Raw genomic sequence first — 20237 nt, 5'->3', positions numbered from 1 at the left:
CTTAATAAGACTATTTTACATTATAAGGGAGTGTTTGATAATGGGTTTGATTTTGCATTTATAAATCCTAAGCTTATTTGGTATTATTTAAGAGGGGTACTTAATTGTTAAGAGGATTGCTAATCGGGAATGGATTACCCTTCAAACAATTTTTAAATTTTTAAAAATTTGGAATGGATTACTATTACCCTCCAAACAATTTTTAAATTTCCCTCTTCTTTTTTATTTAAAATATATATACCAAATTATTTTTTAACCGTCTCTCACTTATTATTACTAATAATTTAATTATTTCCCCCTATTTTCACTAACATTTAACCCTTTGATTTATGAATACACAAAATATTATTCAAAAACAAGTTTTATATCCTTAAAATCTCTCTTTATAATAGTTACTTTAAAAAATAAATTATTTTTTTACCCTCGTAAAAAATATCACCAAAGTAGAAAAATTTTAAAAATATTACGTGACTTGTATATTAGACTAAAAGCTTATTTATTTTTGTATTTTAAAAAAATTTAAAAAAATTATTTACTTCAAATTAATATTTTTTGTTGTGTTTATATATTATTTTGAATGTGATGATATCAAAAATAAATTTTTAAAAATAAAAAATATATATTATTTTAATATATTTTTAAATAAAAAATATTTTAAAAAGTAATCATTATCATAATCCTAAAAATGCTATAAAAGGTATGAATGATATATAGCCAGCATCTCTCCTATTAATTTAATAACACTGTATCATGTACAACTCAAATCCACAATGCAAGATATTCTTCTTCTAAATTAGTAATTAAATTATGTATTATGTATATATTCTCTGGGATTGACATATTTTTCTAAGTGCGGTTGACACCTCGCGGTGCCTGGTGCTGTATCAACGTGGCCGCTCCACATTGAGAAACTAAAGTTAAGAGATACGCTACCAGCTATATATATATATATGTTTGTATACACACACACACACACACACACACACACACACACAAAAGAAGTTGACTGAGAGGTAGTAATTACAGGCTTCTTCGTTGTCTAGAATCCGGAGATAGTGAGCAAGAAAGACAGAGATATTTTTGCTTTGTCAATCTCATACAGCCGATTCAATCTGTTTTTGCTCTTCAAGGTTCACCTGAGAAACCAGAGGAGAAAGGCATGGGGACGGCGATAGGCCGTCAAGAGTTGATGATCCAACATGCAGTGTGTGAATCTGGCTCCGATCATCGCACCATTTCAGACGGGGAGGTGGATGATGATGGCAAACCAAGAAGAACAGGTACTCCATCTCTCTATGTTTCTTTCCTTAATCAACTGCAATTCTTGAATCTCACAATCTTCATGTGGTCCTGTGGTCATGCATGGCCGTTTCTGTAATTAATTACATGTGTAGCCTACTCCACTTCTTGTAGTTCTCAAATGTCATTAACTATGCAATGGACAAGCCATGGATATTTATTAGTTTGATAACAGCTACCTTTAAATTTTCTCCGTTTTTATTCAATACACGCAACTCGTTTCTATTTAAGAGATAATATAACTGGAGACTGGGATTTTTTGTTCTTCAACTTGTTAATTATTGATGAAACAGTTTTTAATTTCTTAGAAAGAAAATAGATTTCTCTACAAGGAAAATATAAAAAATAAATTGAGGTAGTAATCTTTATTTAAAATTTTATTAAAATAATATTTTTTTTATTTGTTTAAATTTATTTTCTGACATCAGCACATCAAAATTATTTAAAAATATAAAAAAAATTAAAAATTTTCCAAAATATTTTTTAACCATGAAAACAAACGTACTTTAAATCAAAATATAACAATAATATAATACAGTATTACCAACCCAATAAGTCACTTTATAACAAAAATATTATTTTATTAGCAACATAAGCAGTTTGGAAAGATAGGGAAAAGTATGTTTTGACAACTAGCACAACTACTTTCTAATTAAAAAGGTGGATATATACAGAATAACATTTTCAGATATGTTGCTCTTAATTTCCATGCTTATCCGATGCCTAATAAGTTCATTTAATTGTGGGATAAATCTCAAAGTTATTCTCAAATAAAAAAAAAAAGAGAAAAAATATTAATTAAAAAAAAAAAATAGATGCACGGGCCTAAAGACCAGATCCAATAAATTATTTCTGTCATCCCTACAACTCGAACCCACGATCTTGGCTGTAATATGTGCATTAGCTCGAGTTTTAGAGCTATGGTCAAAATATTATCGTTAAAACATGATTTCAATAACTGTAATTGTGTGTGAAAATGCAGGGATGGTGTGGACGGCAAGTGCACATATAATAACAGCAATTATAGGCTCCGGGGTTCTCTCACTAGCCTGGGGCATGGCCCAGCTCGGATGGATCGCTGGCATAGGCATTCTCTTAACCTTTTCAGTCATTACATATTACACCTCTAGTCTCTTAGCAGATTGTTACAGATATCCAAAGTCTGTCTCTGGCAAGAGAAACTACACTTACATGGCCGCTGTCAATGCCTATCTGGGTATGTTTTTTGCAGAGTATAAGTAAATGCACAGCTTAAACTTTATGTAAATGTCATTAAAGTCTTAGATGACTGTTTATTTCAACAAACAGGTGAAAACATGCGCAAGGTTTGTGGGCTGTTCCAATTTCTCATTCTTGGTGGAGCAACAATTGGCTACACGATTACTGCTTCTGTTAGCATGGTGTAAGTAAACATTTTTTTTTTTTACGTATATGATGATGTGAGCAATGATTTACATGTAATATAGTGGACAGAAATCACAATCTGTGAGCATATGCACAAACGCAGTGAAATGGCCCTTGATTTTAAAAAAATATATAAAACAAGATTTATTATAGGATGATTGATGAACATGTTAGTGTTGCTGGCTATAATCTATAAAGTTAAGTGTGCTTGTTTGTATAAAGATGGTGGATATTGTTCTAGGGCTATAAGAAAATCAAATTGCTTCCACAAGAGAGGCCGTGGAGCTCCATGCAAGTTTTCCAACAACAAGTACATGATTGGACTTGGGATTACTGAAATCTTGGTGTCACAAATCCCAAATTTCCACAAGCTTTCATGGCTCTCAATCGTTGCTGCCATCATGTCTTTTGCTTATTCATCAATTGGACTAGGACTGGCGTTTGCCAAGGTCATCTCAGGTAGTTTTCCTCTGTTCCTTCAAGTCAGTTCACCTTCTTTTTTTTTCTCAGGTAGTATTAAAATGGTGTCTTTTTTTCCTTCTGAAACAGGGCATGGGCATAGAACAACACTTACAGGAGTAGAAGTTGGAGTGGATGTAACAGCAGCAGAAAAAATATGGACAATATTTAGAGCAATCGGTGATATGGCATTCGCTTGCGCGTATTCTGTCATTTTGATTGAAATTCAAGTAAGATTTCGAGAATATTGAGCAACATTTCTGAGTGCCTGAAACAAAAGTTAAGAGCATAGTCAACAATGACAATAGTAATTTACAGCCATATCAGTTACGTTTTTAACCTATCAAAATAGCCATCTATTTTTAATGGAGGTGGTCAGTTTTAGGGACTAAAATCAGAAAAACAAAAGGTTAGGGGCTGAGTTGGGTTTGACTAAAAGCTCAAGGGTACGTCTTTGACCAATTTGCTTTTCCACAATCCTGATGCGTGGCTGAATGTTAAATAGCAAGGCTAAATTACCTCCTTTGTGTGCTGTGTTTTGTATGAACAAATCATAAAAGGAGTCTGCGTTGCTTCCAATTGAGCTCTACGGAGCACTGAACCCTTTTGACACTGCATTTACTGTGAATTATCAGGACACACTAAGGTCATCACCACCAGAAAATAAAGCAATGAAGAAGGCCAACATGATAGCTATATTAACCTCAACAACCTTCTACTTGATGTGTGGTTGCTTTGGCTACGCCGCATTTGGGAACAAAGCACCAGGGAACATGCTAACTGGCTTTGGATTTTACGAGCCTTTCTGGCTGATAGACCTAGCCAATGTCTGCATTGTGGTGCACCTCGTGGGTGCATACCAGGTGCCTCCATACCTCCTAAGATCCCATCCCTGCATATCAATTTAATGGCATGTTTTGCTAAAGAGTTTCTCTCCATTGACAGGTACTTGCCCAGCCCCTTTTCAGCACATTTGAGTCGTGGGCTAGCATGAGGTGGCCGGATTCCGAATTTGTAAACACCGAATACCCACTAAGAATTGGCAGCAAGAAGTTGAATTTTAGCGTCAACTTCTTAAGGCTAACTGGGAGAACAACCTTCGTTGTGGTAGCAACTTTGCTTGCAATGGCGTTGCCTTTCTTCAATGAAATACTAGCACTTCTTGGGGCAATTTCGTATGGCCCCATGACAGTCTATTTCCCTGTGGAGATGCACATTGCCCAGAATAAGATTAAAAGGCTAAGCATTAGGGGGTTGGCCCTTCAGCTTTTGAACCTGGTCTGCTTCCTTGTGTCCATAGCTGCAGCGAGCGGTGCCATCCAGGGTATGGGTCACGGTCTCCGTGCCTCCAAGCCCTTCCAGTATAAAGTGTGATCCCTTTACGGTGCAGCCGTTGTTCAATGGATTTTAGTCATGGGTCATCAGCTAGGTCTGAATCAAATGTGTCACCAATAAATAGCCCATAAATCTTCCATGTAAAATTAACCCGTGAGTTCTAAATGTGAAAGTGGCAAGTAATTGAATTATATATGACTCGGGTTTTTTGTTTTTTTGTAGGGATGCCTCAACTAGAAAAAAAAAAACCTTTTAAATTAACTATAAAGTTATTCTTGATAGAAGTGAGATTCTTGATAAAAAAAAAACATATTTTTTATATTTTTTAAGTTTTTTTTATAATAAAAACTACAAGCTTACCGAATTACAATGAAAACGCAAGTCTATTTATTTTTAAATTTATTGTTACAAGTCTACTATTTTAAGTGTATTTTTACAAGCCTACTAAATCTATCAACCTACAAGATAAATAAGCTTTGAAAACCTTGTGAACTTGATTCAATTGCATAGTAATTACTGTTCTTTTTGTTGTTGTTTTCCTCTATCTTGCATCTTTTTTTAAATAAAAAAATTCAAAATAATTTTCAATAATTACTCATTCACCATATTTCATTTAAGGTAACTTCAAGTAACTCTACGTTCATCCTATTTAATTTCTTGTTTTAAAAATCTTGCACCATGTAGATCACTCTTTATACTTTTTTTCGCCAATCTTATTATTGTTATTTACTCAAAACTGCTCAAGCCCACTTCTAGTCTGCAATCAAGTTTGGCTTATTTTGTAAATTTTTGGTTAATTTTAGTGTATAACAGTATGGTTTGCTTCATATCATACCCTTAAATTTTTATAATGTTAAGATCAATATGCCTACAAAAAGAAAGCTAGATACAGATGCTGCGTGCTCTTTCTACATCAACATCAAAAGTGCAAGAATGGAATTATTAATTTTTTTTTTTTTGTGGGCATTCTTTGAGGCTCTTTATATAACTGTGAGGTGTAGATTTATCATTTATGCTCCTTAATTCATCTACACATTAAGCATGAGAAGTAGCAGGGCTATTTGTTTTAATTTACCAATTTAACGTAGATTTTATTTTTATAATTCAAAACACTGGGGAGTTCAGTAGATTTTCAAGAATCTGGTTTGAATCTTCGAGCCATTTCAGCTATTGAAGATGTAGATGATGATGGCAGACGAAGAAGAACTGGTACATGCTCTCAGTGCTCCAAACTTTTGAATTCAATTGCATGCATACTCCACCACATTTCCTTCGTGTTTACACTATGCCTCACATTGCAGAGGTTAATCCATAATTTACAACAATTAAGGAACTTTTGTATAGAAATTCAAGCATATATTAGAATGTTTAATTAAATACTACACATAAATCCATACACAACTTAAAATCTAAATAATCTTTATGATATCAAATATGTTTCTGAACTTTAAACTTAATAACAGAGAAAATAGCGCACAATTAACCATGCTATAACAAAAACAAATGCTATAAACTTATTAACTTACAGGTATCTATACCCTTTTTTTTTTTATTCGAGGAAACCCCACTTCCCGGAAAGCGTATTTTGTGAGTCCAGATAAGCGAGTAAAATCGCGGTTGTCCCAGGCTCTTACAAAAGATGCACGCCCTAACTCGAACTTGAGACCTGCTGTGCAGATCTCAAACCCTTTGCCACCACGCCACGCCTCTTGGGGACAATATTTAATACCCAATAAAGCATAAAATTATTTAGTAATATTTACAAAAATTACTTGAAAAAAATTAAATCGTATGAGAACTAATTTGATATGATCAATTGACTTAATGGATTAAAAGATAATCTAAATTACCGATAAAAATATAATTTGATTCAAAATAAATATTCAAGATGGAAATATATTGGATCGATTTGGATTAAATTAGGTTAACCTCTGTATATCGAGTTATGAGACCATAATAACCTCATAAAAAAAAAATCAAAACATATTATAAAGCTCAATTTCTAATAAACTCCATGTTAAAGGATGAATTTTTATTAAAAATTAATTTAAAAAATACAAAAAAAATAATCTGAGTCAACTTGAGTTAACATGTCAAATCAACGAATTGGGTCATTAAACCAGAATAACTTAATAGAAAGCAAATTGAAACAAATTATAAAACTCAATTATCATTCAATCCAATATTAAAAGATGAAATTTAAAAAATATTTGAGCTCGGACATGATAGCTCATATCTCGGCTTAACCTTTAAACTCGTGGGATGAAATTAAATTTTATTATTATTAATTTCAGTTCTTAATTAGTGGGTCTATGCTTTCACTAATTTAGCGAGAGTTCAATCTAGAATGATTAAAATAGATTTTCTAGCTTAGAGTGATAAAACATTATTCCCATAGAATGCCTCCATATTCTTTCCTTCATTCATTAAGAAAATAACGTACGGTCCAAGACGTGGCCACCACGACCATTAAAGAGAGTGGATCTTTGCGTCCTTCCAGCCCCCCTCAAGTAGAAAATAGATAGATACATCCAAAAGCAATACAATGGTTTTCAATTTCAGAAGTTTGACCGAAGACTTAAATAAGAATAGTCAGCATTGTACAGCGAATCAAAGCCATTGAGTAAAGGAGACCCAAGGGCATGAACCTTCCTTCCTTCCTTCCCAGTCGCTGCCTCGTGCCTCTTTTACGTCACCAGACTATTGCCTGACAATGCACCCTCTTACCCTACCGTGTTTGGCAGTATCCCATTACCACCTTCTTCTTCACCAACAAACAGATTTTCAATCTTGTTATCATTCATTATTGGGCAATAATCATGTGAAGGAAATTATTACAAGAACCCAGATGAGGATTTAGCAATTGGTTTATTTATTTTTTTTCACTTTGGTAATTATTTATTTACTTCACTGGCTTAAAAGCTCCTTCATATCAGTTCATATATAAAAATTTGGTTTTTGTAACTCTTCCAGTCATTCAGGAGAATAATATGGTGGTAATTTTTCATAACTATATATAAAGCATAATGTTGCAGCTGCTTCTGGTATAGCTGTATACTGTTACAAACTGAAGGAGAAGATAAATGATGAAGAGAGCTTTTACACGAAAGATTTGAGAAGCTTATTTTCATTCAGCTCACTCATAATAGTCATATACAGTATTACTTATAAACAATTAACTTAACAAACAGTGCATAAAAAGGGATAATGGTCAAGTTTCTAGATGTTACAGAATCGGGGCAGCACAATACTTAAGATGTGACTTCCATACTCTGTTCAAATTGATTCAGAAAATGCATTTTGCCAAGTTTCAGAGAAGAGAACAACAGTGCCTACTAGCTAGCTACAAAGGTTAGAGGCACAAAGTTTTTCCATAAGAAACTAATTTACCGCCATTGCATAAATCATTAACTGTGAGGACTTTTACTTGGTCGGCTGCATAATTGCAATACAGGTAGCCTGATCTCTAGACCACTATGACATATTGGCCCAGGATATGATCCCACTCTAGCCCAACCCATTTAAATGTGATTTTTAAAAAAGTATATCTGATTATGTGAGATAAATTTTAGATGCAAAATAAATAAATAAAAATGTTATTTTAGTTTTTATAAAATTAAAATTTGAAATGTAATTATATATAGAGTGAGTACAAAAAATAGAAATTATTTAACTAAATAAATAGTTTTTTTTAATGATTGAGCAAAAAAAATCAGAGCTACAACGTTATTAGCATTTTTTTTTTTAAATATAAATTTTTATTATCCATTCTTACTAAAACAAATTTGATAAATATTTTAAAAAAATTATTATGCAAGTTGTGTCTCAAAGGGTTTTTAAATTTAAATAAAAGGAATTTTTTTTTCTAGAGAAAATTCTAGGAAATTATCATGTAGATTTTTAAAAAAACTGTTATGATCTCATAGTATCATTCACTTTTCAAGTCCACTCAAAGACAAGTTATATACATAAACACACCTTATATTTAAATTTTATTTTTTATGCCATGAGATTGTTCTGAAGCACTAATATTAAAAATAAATTTTAAAAAATAATATTTTTAAATAAAATAAATATTTTAAAAAATAATTGTTATTATAATACTAAACACGAGTATCAACATGTAAAGTAACTCATGATATAGTATATTTAAATTACTTTTTAATTAGAAAAATATTAAAATATAGTATTTTTTTATCAAAATCTCTCTTATTTTTAATATTAAATTATTAAAATTATCAAGAAAATATCTCAAAAAATTTATTTAATGTTTTCAGACTAAATATAATTTAAAAACTATTTTAAAAGCACGAGCATCAAATGACAAACGGTCACTTAATTTAAAGTAATTGATCAGTGAAAGAACCACAAACTCTTACTAGTCGTTGATTCATCAAATCACTTTCAGTGGTGCATATGTAATTATTGTCGCTGTGAATGTCATTTCGCTAACCGGATTTATACCCAACATCTCCCCTCATCTTCCTTTGCCAAATGCCAACCACATTTCAAATCCTGCCGTTAAGCCTCGCCCTTCTCTTCGCGGCAAAATAAACCCAACCGGAAAAACCACCTGAAACCCTTCAGGATGTCCGAATTAACCATCCTATTTCTCAGAACTTCAACCCTCCTCTGCGTTCTAGTCCTACTTTCCCTGCCCTTCAAAGTAATTTCCCAAGATGCCAACACTGAAAAAACTATCCTTCTAAACCTGCAAAAACAACTTGGCAATCCATCGTCCATTCAGTCCTGGAACACATCATCCTCACCGTGTAATTGGACAGGGGTAACCTGTGGAGACGATGGCTCGGTGTCTGGACTTCACCTAGGAGATAAAAACATCACAAAAACAATCCCAGCAACAGTTTGTGACCTGAAAAACCTGACATTTCTCGACATGAATTTGAACCACATTCCAGGAGGATTTCCAAAAGTTCTGTACAATTGCACAAAGCTTCAGTACTTGGACCTGTCACAGAATTTTTTTGTCGGTCCAATACCTGATGATATTGATAAATTATCAGGTCTCAGGTATATAGACCTCGGAGATAATAACTTCACAGGCAGTATTCCACCACAGATAGCGAACCTGACAGGGTTGCAGACATTGCGTCTGTTTGGGAATCAGTTCAACGGAACGTTTCCTAAGGAGATTGGTAAGCTTTCCAATCTTGAAGAGCTGGAATTGGCGTATAATGAGTTTGTGCCCTCTTCAATTCCCGTGGAGTTCGGTCAGCTAAAGAAGTTGAGGTATTTGAGGATGAAACAAGCGAATTTGATTGGTGAAATACCGGAGAGCTTGACCAGTCTTTCAAGTCTTGAGCACTTGGATTTAGCTATAAACGATTTGGAAGGTAAGATTCCTGATGGGTTGTTTTCGTTGAAGAATTTGACTAATTTGTATCTCTTCCAGAATAAGTTGTCTGGTGAGATACCTCAGAGAGTCGAAACGTTGAATTTGGTGGAGATTGATCTTTCAATGAACCAATTAAATGGTTCGATTCCAGAAGATTTTGGCGAGTTGAAGAAATTGCAACTTCTGAGTCTGTTTGACAATCACTTGTCCGGTGAGGTACCACCAAGTATAGGCCTTCTTCCTGCACTGACAGCATTTAAGGTTTTTAGCAACAGCTTGAGTGGAGCCTTGCCACCTAAAATGGGCCTTTATTCAAAACTTGAAGAATTTGATGTTTCAACCAATCAATTCAGTGGCCAACTGCCTGAGACTTTATGTGCTGGAGGTGTCTTGCAGGGTGCAGTTGCCTTTGAAAACAATCTCTCTGGGCGGGTTCCTCGATCTCTTGGAAACTGCAATAGTTTGCACACGATTCAACTTTACAGCAACAGCTTTTCAGGTGAGGTACCTGCAGGTGTTTGGACAGCCTCCAATATGACTTACTTGATGTTAAGTGACAATTCCTTTTCGGGGGGACTTCCGAGCAAGCTGTCATGGAATTTGTCAAGGTTGGAACTCAGCAACAACAGATTTTCTGGTCCGATTCCTCCTGGAATCTCTAGCTGGGTGAACGTGGTTGATTTCAAGGCGAGCAACAATCATCTTTCTGGTGAAATTCCTGTGGAAATAACGAGTCTGCCTCACCTTTCAAATCTTCTGCTTGATGGAAATCAATTTTCAGGTCAACTCCCATCCAAGATAATATCCTGGAAGTCATTGACTAGTTTAAATCTCTCAAGAAATGCACTTTCTGGCCAGATCCCAAAGGAGATTGGGTCTTTACCTGGCCTGCAGTATTTAGATTTGTCTCAAAACCATTTTTCTGGTGAAATCCCTCTTGAATTTGACCAGTTGAAACTTCTTCTTCTCAACTTGTCCTCCAATCATCTATCTGGGAAAATCCCTGATCAGTTTGATAACCTTGCCTATGATAACAGCTTCCTGAACAATTCTAATCTCTGTGCTGTTAATCCAGTTCTAAACTTTCCAAATTGCTATGCTAAACTTCGCGACTCTAAAAAAATGCCCTCTAAAACTCTTGCCTTGATTCTGGTTCTTACTGTGACCATTTTTCTAGTCACTATGATAGTCACCTTTTTTATGGTTAGGGACTACCAAAGAAAGAAGGCAAAACGTGATCTGGCAGGATGGAAGCTGACCTCATTCCAGAGATTGGACTTCACAGAAGCAAACATTTTGGCAAGTTTGACAGAAAATAATCTGATTGGAAGTGGAGGATCGGGAAAGGTATACCGGGTGGCCATAAACCGTGCAGGTGACTGCGTTGCTGTCAAGAGGATTTTGAATAATGAAAAAATGGATCACAATCTTGAAAAGGAATTTTTGGCAGAGGTTCAGATACTGGGAACAATTAGGCATGCAAACATAGTTAAATTATTGTGCTGTATTTCAAGTGAGAGCTCAAAGCTTCTTGTTTATGAGTTCATGGAGAACCAAAGCCTTGATAGGTGGCTTCATGGGAGGAAGAGAAGTTCATCGATGGGAACAAGTTCAGTCCATAATTCTGTCTTGGATTGGCCCACAAGGTTCCAGATTGCCATTGGAGCTGCACGAGGCCTAAGCTACATGCATCATGATTGCTCCACTCCTATCATTCATCGAGACGTGAAGTCTAGTAATATCTTGTTGGATTCTGAATTGAAGGCAAGAATAGCAGATTTTGGACTGGCCAGAATATTGGCTAAGCAAGGAGAGGTTCATACCATGTCTGTTGTAGCAGGTTCTTTCGGTTATATGGCCCCTGGTAAGATCATTCAACAACTTCAATGTGCATTATCAAGTATATTCACTGTTCATTTAATTCCAACTCAGAATTTTGAGATCACACCACACCATTTAAATCTATTTTTTCCTCATTTTTATGGCAGAGTATGCCTATACGACAAGGGTGAATGAAAAGATAGATGTCTATAGCTTTGGAGTTGTACTCCTGGAATTGGCGACTGGAAGAGAACCTAATAGTGGAGATGAGCATACCAGCCTTGCAGAGTGGGCATGGCAGCAGTTTGGACAGGGAAAGCCTGTTGTTGATTGCCTTGACCAGGAGATTACGGAACCATGTTTCTTGCAAGAAATGACCACTGTATTCAACCTAGGACTCATTTGCACGCACTCCATGCCATCCACCAGACCTTCTATGAAGGATGTTTTGGAGATTCTGCGTCGAGGTTCAGCAGACAGTAATGGAGAGAAAAAGACAGGTGCCGAGCTTGATGTTGTTCCTTTTCTTTGAACAGCTACTTCTCTTTCTGCCACAACACAGCACGAGACTGCCATATGATAATAGCAGCTTAGTTTACAGCCTATGATGTATCGTAGCTCTGCCTCTCTCCGTTTTTTTTTTGGTAACATAACGCAGCATAGTCATGAAATAATACCCGGTCTCTTCCCGGTCCGAAGCAGCCACTCGTTTCTGATGATCGTATTAAATTTGTTTCAGACCCTTAATTTAGTGTCAAACGACTGCAGAACCGGATTCAATTTAGTGCAGCGAACCTTGAAAGAGGAGCTTGATCATGGAGATATTAAATTGTTGGGTACTGGTTAGTGAAACACTTCCCACAACAATCCTGCACTATTTCCGACGGCAAGCCATCCACAACTCTAGAGACAGGAGTTCTGCACGACATGCAGGTAACTGCAGAAAGATGCCCTAAATTGCTAAGGTTTCGCAAGGAAAAAATTCCACCATTTGTCCACTTTAATGGGAGATAGAGAGAGATTACTAAAAAAAGCATGTCTGGTCCAATGGGAGATGGAGAGGGATTACTAAATAAACTTACATACAAGAAGTCGAGTATACAAAGACCAAAAAACCTTTACAAATCACACAACGAAGTTGATCTTGTTTGCCGTATAGTTGATTCCAAATAGACATTTCATTGGCAGGAAACTATCCTCACCCACCTGGGGGGGGACTGCCTAGGTGAATTCCCCACGCCCACAAGGAAACAACAAATACAACTCTAACAACGCACAAAGTCTTCAAAGCACCAGCATGCTCAACAGTTTCTTGGCACCAGGAAGTTTACAGCTTCTGCCAAACGCAGCAAAGGAACGCACACCCAAAACTTGGCCAAACCACTGAGCTATTCACAGTTTAATTCATGGCTGACCTGTCCCAGTCCACAGGGTAGTGCCAAACACCACGCCAAGAAACCCGCAATGAAAGCCAGCAATTAATGTTTAACTTACCAAGTTGCTGGTCCTTTCCTTTATAAACAGTGATTACATTACAGTGTTCCCCCTTGCCCAATGCTACGCTGTTGACTTCAGACTCGACCTGCAAAGAGAGAGCCATGCAACCAACCAAACAGGACAGCATAAAGATACCATGATTAACATGATGAAAATCAGGGTTTTAAAATGCATGCCTTATCATTGGCTTCTGCAAGGATTCTGACCTAGCACCATCTTGAGAATTTAAAACTTTCCCAATTGCAGTCTTCGGCTACATGATACAAAAGAAAGGCAAGGAGGTGAGTTAACTTCCTGACAAATATTGGAGAAAAAAAATTGAAGGAAGGGTTAATGTATCTGAGCCTTAGACATAAAACATGGTCAGGTTCTTAAGCACAGTTACTGGAAACATAGCACTTATAGTGGTGCAGGACCTGTCACCACACATGCACCAGTTGGGAGATACTCTGTGCAAAACAATTAGCATGGTAAGACTATTGAACAGGTATTAATTACAGAACCTTACAGTAGTTGTGCAAAGATGAAACCTAGAATATAAAAGAGCAATTCAGACGTTTCAAATTCATCTGCTAATTTTGGATCTGCCAACAGTAAAGATCTCGTTGCGTGGAACCATTCAACATTAGGTCCTGATTTCCTACTGCAAGGATTACAAGGCTGGAGGTCTCTAACAAATTTCTGGAATCCAAATGCATGATTCTCCACATAAAATTTTCATAAAAACAGAGCCATTGTCGCATTGACCCAGTTCCAAGGCAAGAGGAGGAAAGAAAGAAAAATGAGCAGGCAACACAGTGAGTAAATGTAGAAAATTCTTTATTATATAGTAATAGTAAAGTACAGCAGCAATTCAGAGTTTAAACCTCTAATTCTTCTGGCAAGCCGTTCTGCAATAATACTCAGCTCCACTCACATTCAAACATCCACTTTCCAGAAGTGAATCCGCATCCACAGCACACACATTACCCTGCAAAGATCCCCACTCTCACTATTGCCAGAACTTCTAGTATTGCCACAACTATCCACAACAATCTTTAACCCAAAAACTTCAAACAGAATAACTCACCTCGTAGTTGAGGTTCTGAGAGCCAGAATGTGAACTTACAACACTTTCAGCAAATTCTACAACAGCTGTCTGACTACATGGTTTGACAAGTTCTCGGTCAACCTCCATGCCTCGACTAGCACCCCCAACCCAATTCGTCAGTTTCCTTGAAGATCCATTCTCCAAGAAATTTGACCCCAAATCCTCAATTTTTTCATTCACGCCAACCTCCTTATGTTTTTCCCCAGTTTCAAAATTTGGCACTTCATGTGAACCGACCAACTCCTGCTTTGTAATTGGATCGAACATCAATCCCATTGGCTCTGAGCCATTCATATGATCAGCTGGTTCTAGCTCATTCCTAACTATTGGTGAATCATGTACATCCATTGAGGTCTGCTGATTTAAGGGTGACTCCTGATAGACAGTCACACCCAGCTGCCTAGCATCCCCCAAATCACCTTTTTCACTCTCTAACTTCCCACTAGTTGACCTAACCTCGGAGTTGCTAGCAACATCCTCGCAGTTGCTAACAATGTCCCTGATGGTTGAACACCCTACTATAACCCCTTCACAGGAACTAGCCAGAGATGTCACACCAGACCTACCAGCACTACTAGAAGGAGAAACAGACTGCAGTCTTTGTGGGCTTGTAGACGCCCGTTTCTCTGGTTTAACTGGCTTCAAATCTGCCATTTCACAATCATTTTTCCGCTTAACATGTCTCTCAGCAGACCCAGACTGGGATCTTGCAACATCTTCACTAGTCCTGTTAGTCTGTTGGTTCATATGTCGTGATGGTCGAAAACGCTTGTACCCATCAGGGAAAATAAAGCCCGGGAGCTGTCTTCTACGAACATGAGAGACATATATATCCATCCCTGGTTTCCAAGGCAAGTACATGTTTATATCTTGCCTAAACTCATCAACTGTTCCCCGTATATCAAATTGCTGGCCCTCCTGGCCAGTCACTCCCTCTTTCCTCTGCAAACCCATGAAGAAAGCACAATGTGCGCATTGCTTGGATGGATCTATATACTCATTTGGATAAGGATGGCACTGCAGCATCCCATCGGTGTCCCGCTCTATCTGAGAAATGTCACATGTAAAGGACAGCAAGTAAAGCAAGACAGCTGTCATACTTTGTTGGATCATCTTGTCTTCAAATAAGACAAACACTCACTACTACGTTAGAAAACATGGCTAAAAACTGAAAGGAGTATATCAGCTTGCAACAAGATTACAAGGTAGGATTCTTACCTTCAAGGTAAGCTGCCTAAGCCGAGACTCTACCCAGCCTTTCCAAGCTAGCAAATCAACAGCATCTACTGCAACTATGTCAACTTGCAGGTAATTTTTGTATGCCTCGAAGAAAAGATAAGGCTCAAAAAGAGCACTCCACTGTGCCTTGTTCAGCTCAATCTCCTGCAAAGAGAACAAAGTGACAAAGCAACAAAGTATCAATAGTATAATGTAGGAGAGTAGAGGAAAATAGATTGCTACTTGTGCTCTCACCCCACATATCCTGTTACCACTTTGGAATTGCTCTGTCATAACACGAAGAGTACTTGTAGACACATTATAGCTAGAATTCATGCAAGGATATGCAGGAGTTATTATTGGCATATGATGAAACCGGTCTCGAGGATTTTTGCGAGGATCCCACACAGGAAACCCAAGCGCATCTTCTTCTATTGAGCATAGCATCACAGGATTCGGCCAACGCCATTGTGTATAAACTCTGAAGAACCGAGAGACTAGCATACTAGGAATAGCATTAGGATAAAGCTGGCACACTCGGGCAACTAGAAGAGCCCAGTTCACTCCACCGAGGAAACCAGTAACCTAAACATTTAAGAAGAAGATGAAAACCATAATTTAGTGTGAAATGGCAATTGGAATAACTCATCAAGATGCCCAATCTTACATTTGAATAAACACCGCGCCTTTTAGCCCAAAACTTCAGACATCTGAGTGTTGCCCGAAAGTGCTACAATTTTTTCAATGGTTAAAAATGACTGTCAAATCACTGAAGCACTATAGTAAAATAAGTAAGAATACAATAAGTCACCTCAACATTTGGAACAAGTTTAAGAATTTGATCAGCAACCCTGCACCCATTTAGACTTCGAACAGTTTGCTCATCCACTTCGTAGAGCACAGACCCATTGGAGATGTCCAGGTCCTGTTGACAAGTTAGTTCCAGATCAAATTGAGCAAGCAACAATAATCAGTGCTTCAAATGTTAAAACGCATCAAACCATAGGCTTTGCTACCCCAAACTCATGACAAAAAAAAATGCTAGAACTTGAAGCTGACAAGACCCAGTCAGCTAAGAAGCTTTTGACAAACCAACAATACACTCCAAAAGCTGATGATAGTGGCTATGCAAGGCAAACCCAGCCCCGCAATCCATGCAAAACAAGATTCTGACAAAATACATATAATAATCACCAAGCATATTTTACAAAAACCTACAACTGTCAAAAGTAACTACTATTGGGCTAGAGTGGTAAAACAGGATGGGAGGAGCAGGTCTTAGAAAATTTTACCAAAATACAGAGAGGAGATTTTTTATGAGTTAAAGATTAGCATTCTTAGTATTAAAGTGCATCTCAAATCAAAAAAAAAAAAAGAAACACTGGACTCCAGATTTGCTACTGAAGTTCTTTATCAATGAGAGAAAAATGAATGATGAAAACGAGGAAAGAGCAGGGGGGGGGACCATACCAAGTGATAAATGTTAAAACTTTTCTGCATGTGCCACAATAAAATTAAAGAGCATAAGAAAATAATGTGTAGCATGGATATTTCAAAGACTAGGGAGCTTACTTCTGGAACAACCAAAAGGGATATACTTGCATAAAGAAGGTCAATTGATATTCCCTGGAATTTAAACTTCATAACCGGGACATGAGCATCTGGAATTGGCTGAAGTTCAGTAACTTCTTCCATCTCAGCCAGCTTATCATGCAAGACAATAAAGAAGTCTCCCTAAAACACAACTTAGCATGTCAGTCAAAATACCATAGAACTAAAAGAAAATAAGCCACGTTTATAAGTCACCTCTCGATTCACATATGATGGTCCAACACACAAGGTGTCAATGTCAGTCCCAGGACCATGAACCTGTTAAAACAGTAATCATTGCCATAAATGCAACAGAAAATGTAATTAGATCACTAAAGTAACAAAATAAGATTACATCATATTCAGAAACAACAGCCTAACAATTCTAGTGTACTTTTGAATGATTTTTAAAAAGCCCACTTTGTTTCATCTGGGCAGAAAAGCCAGCAGTATCCTTTCACCACAATATTAGCTAGAACTAAACTATAACAGTACAGAATGAGTGTTGGTTGCAACTAAAACCCCAAGGATTTAAGTGAAGCAGGACAAAACAGTTGGGCACACAGTCACTGGTTTAGGTATTTGCTAAGGACACACTTGCAGCCGGGTGGCTCAAGCAAAACTATGATAGGTTCTAGTGGGGACACCAGACCCGAGACATTGTTTACACACTTGTATGATCATAAACGATGGAAGGTAGCCCACACCATTGAAAGATTGGGCTTTAGCTTATGTTTTGGTTTAATTTATTTTAACTTTTAGTTGAGATTATTAATTAGACTTTATTTGTTGGGCTTGATTTAATTATTGTTGAGTATTTTATTTAGTCGGCTATAAGCCCAATTGCTTGTTCTAGTTAGGGTTTTAGTATTTATATCATACTTTTCTAAATGTTAGGGAGTTTTTGATGAATTGAATAAAAATTGCAGAGTTGCATACTTTTCCAACTCCCATTCTTCTCTTTTCTGGCCTTTTATTCTCTTTATTTGCTTTTAGTTCTTAGCTTCTTTCTCTAAAGCTTCTCTCTTTCCTGCTTTAATTCTTTTTTATCATTGTTCCACATCAGGTTCGTGCTTGGAATAATAGGCCAGTATAACATCATATTGAATCATTGAATTAGCAAGAAAACAATTTTCCTAGGTTCATTACCGCTTCCATACATTAACAAACATAAAAGATCACCATTTCTTTTTCCAATCTGCTAATCTTATTGCAATTTCCTATTGAGCTAAAAACTACATATTGGCAATCCAAAAGCAACAAATATATTCAAGCATTCATACAACTGTGCAGAAACAACTACAAAAAGAGGAGGAAACAGATAAAGTCATCATAAAGCACAAGAAAATATATACCCCAAGACGATAAGACCCGAAAGTAAAAATAACAGCATTGGCTTCCTCTACCATCTGATCAGTATAACCCCTTTGACGCGTCAATCGCTTAACCCAGTCTTTCACAATCTACGGCAACAACAAATTAACTTCTTCACAAAACCATAATAATTTCTACAAAAAAATCCCATCTAATTAAAAAACAAAACAGTACACATAAAATACAATAATAAGAAAACTGATTTCGAATATTGTTACCTGATCGATACGGCCCAGAACCTCTTCTCTCTTCATAGCCTCTTCTTTGCTCTCGTATAAACCCGAATCAACCAAAAACTACCAAAAACATAATTGGATTAATAGCAAGTAAAATTAATTAAAAGAATGAAGAGCAAATTTTTGTGATTATCCACTGGTCACCTTCTCTAATTCGGCATTTCGATGGAGATCAGGTTCAGTAGGACCCGCGACGGAGATTGGTTTCATTATTCCGTACCTCTTCGCCGCAGTTCCGTTTGGACTCTGAGAACCCGCCATTCCGATTCCCACGAACAAATAAAATAAAACACAAAATTGAAATAATAAAAAGATTAGCAGATCGGGAAAAAAAACCCTAATCTGTTGATTTTTTTCCTTTTTTTTTATTAAAAACCCTGAATTGAAGTTAATAAAATTGGGAATTTTTTAGATCCGGAGAAAAAGTCAAGTCAAAAATTGAGAGAGGGAGGGTGGGGATCGAGAGGGAGCGGTGGGCTAAGGGAGTGTTTGGACTTTGGAGTATCTAATGATATTATTAGGTACTAGAGATTATTTTTATTATTATTATTAGTAACAGAAAAGAGCGCTGCATAGCACGCGCTTTCCCTTTGTCTTATCAAATAATCAAATAGTATTTGAAGGTTATTTTTAAAATTATTTTTTATTTTTAAATATATTAACATAATATTTTTAAATTTTTAAAAATACTTTTAATATTAACCTATCAAAATAATCTAAAATTATAAAAAATTTAACTTAAAAAAATCAAGATTTTAAAAAAATTCAAACTGAAATATGGACCAAATACCACATGACTTATAAAGTATTTTGTGGTAATATTAATTTTTTAAAAAATGTTTTTTATTTATAATTTAAATCTATTAAATAATCATCGTATTAAAAAAAATTTTGTTTTTATTTTTTAAAAGTATTTTAAAAAATAATATTTTTTTATTTTTTTTTATTTTAAATTAATATTTTTTGTGTTTTTAAATATTTTAATGTAATGTTATAAAAATAATTTTTTAAAAAATAAAAAATATATATTATTTTGATACATTTCCAAGCTAAAAATACTTCAAAAAATAATTATAATTATACATTCAAACATCCCTAATGAAAACACTTTTTTTTTTTTTAATGAGGTTATTGTATTGGTCTTGACTTTGAATATTATCTGATTTTAGAGAGAGAGAGAGAGAGATTAGTTAATTGAATTTGATTTCACTTTTAACCAGTTTTATAGATTTAAAATAATATTTTAAAATCGAAAAAAAACATAAAATTGAATGAGCTATTAATTCATCAAGTTTAAATCCAATTGAAAATAATAATCCAATGATTATAGTTGCGGAAAAATTAGTGTGTTGAGTGTTAACATTATAATATATTGATTGGTTGAAGTAAATTTTTCAACTTATTGGGAATGACTATTTCAGGATTTAATATTAAATTTATTGTTAAAATCTAATTAAAACGAGTTTTTTATACATAGAATTGATTTCGAGTAATATAATATATGGATTGACTTGGAATATTATTTGAGTGTTTTTTTTTTAACAAAGCAGATTAGTTA

At 35.6% G+C, this 20237-nt stretch overlaps 3 protein-coding genes across 7 annotated transcripts; 2 read left to right on the top strand and 1 right to left on the bottom strand.

The window, feature by feature from the left end:
• The first annotated feature begins 989 nt into the window (after nucleotides 1–989).
• Nucleotides 990–4712, top strand: LOC118030662 (amino acid permease 8). The gene is made up of 7 exons (XM_035034850.2): nucleotides 990–1280; nucleotides 2282–2515; nucleotides 2608–2701; nucleotides 2945–3162; nucleotides 3253–3392; nucleotides 3798–4025; nucleotides 4108–4712. Exons 1-7 carry the CDS (start codon nucleotides 1160–1162, stop codon nucleotides 4534–4536), a joined length of 1464 nt encoding a protein of 487 aa, XP_034890741.1. The 5' UTR covers nucleotides 990–1159; the 3' UTR covers nucleotides 4537–4712.
• A 4207-nt stretch (nucleotides 4713–8919) lies between these two features.
• LOC118030660 (uncharacterized) lies at nucleotides 8920–12421 on the top strand. Its single transcript, XM_035034847.2, has 2 exons — nucleotides 8920–11717; nucleotides 11842–12421. The coding sequence occupies exons 1-2, from the start codon at nucleotides 9086–9088 to the stop codon at nucleotides 12204–12206; spliced, it is 2997 nt and encodes a 998-aa protein (XP_034890738.1). The 5' UTR covers nucleotides 8920–9085; the 3' UTR covers nucleotides 12207–12421.
• Nucleotides 12422–12739: 318 nt separating this feature from the next.
• Nucleotides 12740–19196, bottom strand: LOC118030661 (nuclear poly(A) polymerase 4). Of its 5 annotated transcripts, none has more exons than XR_004684368.2 (12): nucleotides 18824–19196; nucleotides 18662–18739; nucleotides 18425–18532; nucleotides 17286–17348; nucleotides 17052–17213; nucleotides 16291–16404; nucleotides 16147–16209; nucleotides 15480–16064; nucleotides 14241–15308; nucleotides 14038–14141; nucleotides 13348–13424; nucleotides 12740–13256 (listed from the first exon to the last, which is right to left on the bottom strand). XR_004684368.2 is itself a non-coding variant. In XM_035034848.2 (12 exons), exons 1-10 carry the CDS (start codon nucleotides 18938–18940, stop codon nucleotides 14040–14042), a joined length of 2460 nt encoding a protein of 819 aa, XP_034890739.1. In that variant the 5' UTR covers nucleotides 18941–19196; the 3' UTR covers nucleotides 12740–13256; nucleotides 13378–13424; nucleotides 14038–14039. The 5 variants fall into 5 exon arrangements, 4 of the variants coding, with proteins under 4 accessions (XP_034890739.1, XP_073266048.1, XP_073266047.1 ...); XM_035034848.2 differs by having other exon boundaries at nucleotides 13378–13424; XM_073409947.1 differs by having other exon boundaries at nucleotides 12740–13424; nucleotides 15480–15644; nucleotides 15735–16064; nucleotides 18824–19195.
• Nucleotides 19197–20237: the final 1041 nt, after the last annotated feature.

Source organism: Populus alba, chromosome 6 (genome assembly GCF_005239225.2).
Source record: "Populus alba chromosome 6, ASM523922v2, whole genome shotgun sequence".
Classification (NCBI taxonomy): domain Eukaryota; kingdom Viridiplantae; phylum Streptophyta; class Magnoliopsida; order Malpighiales; family Salicaceae; genus Populus; species Populus alba.
This window is presented reverse-complemented; position numbering and strand designations above follow the sequence as displayed.

What these genes read in the sequence shown, in the direction of transcription:
- LOC118030661 (XM_073409946.1), bottom strand. Translation starts at nt 18,940, where the DNA reads ATGGCGGGTTCTCAGAGTCCAAACGGAACTGCGGCGAAGAGGTACGGA. An exon ending in TTCTGGGCCGTATCGATCAG is followed by an intron (nt 18,533 to 18,661) that starts GTAACAATATTC and finishes TTGTTGCCGTAG; the next exon opens with ATTGTGAAAGACTGGGTTAA. An exon ending in CTCAGAACCTCAACTACGAG is followed by an intron (nt 14,142 to 14,240) that starts GTGAGTTATTCT and finishes GGATCTTTGCAG; the next exon opens with GGTAATGTGTGTGCTGTGGA.
- LOC118030662 (XM_035034850.2), top strand. Translation starts at nt 1,160, where the DNA reads ATGGGGACGGCGATAGGCCGTCAAGAGTTGATGATCCAACATGCAGTG. An exon ending in ACTGCTTCTGTTAGCATGGT is followed by an intron (nt 2,702 to 2,944) that starts GTAAGTAAACAT and finishes ATATTGTTCTAG; the next exon opens with GGCTATAAGAAAATCAAATT. An exon ending in GTTTGCCAAGGTCATCTCAG is followed by an intron (nt 3,163 to 3,252) that starts GTAGTTTTCCTC and finishes CTTCTGAAACAG; the next exon opens with GGCATGGGCATAGAACAACA.
- LOC118030660 (XM_035034847.2), top strand. Translation starts at nt 9,086, where the DNA reads ATGTCCGAATTAACCATCCTATTTCTCAGAACTTCAACCCTCCTCTGC. An exon ending in TTTCGGTTATATGGCCCCTG is followed by an intron (nt 11,718 to 11,841) that starts GTAAGATCATTC and finishes TTTTTATGGCAG; the next exon opens with AGTATGCCTATACGACAAGG.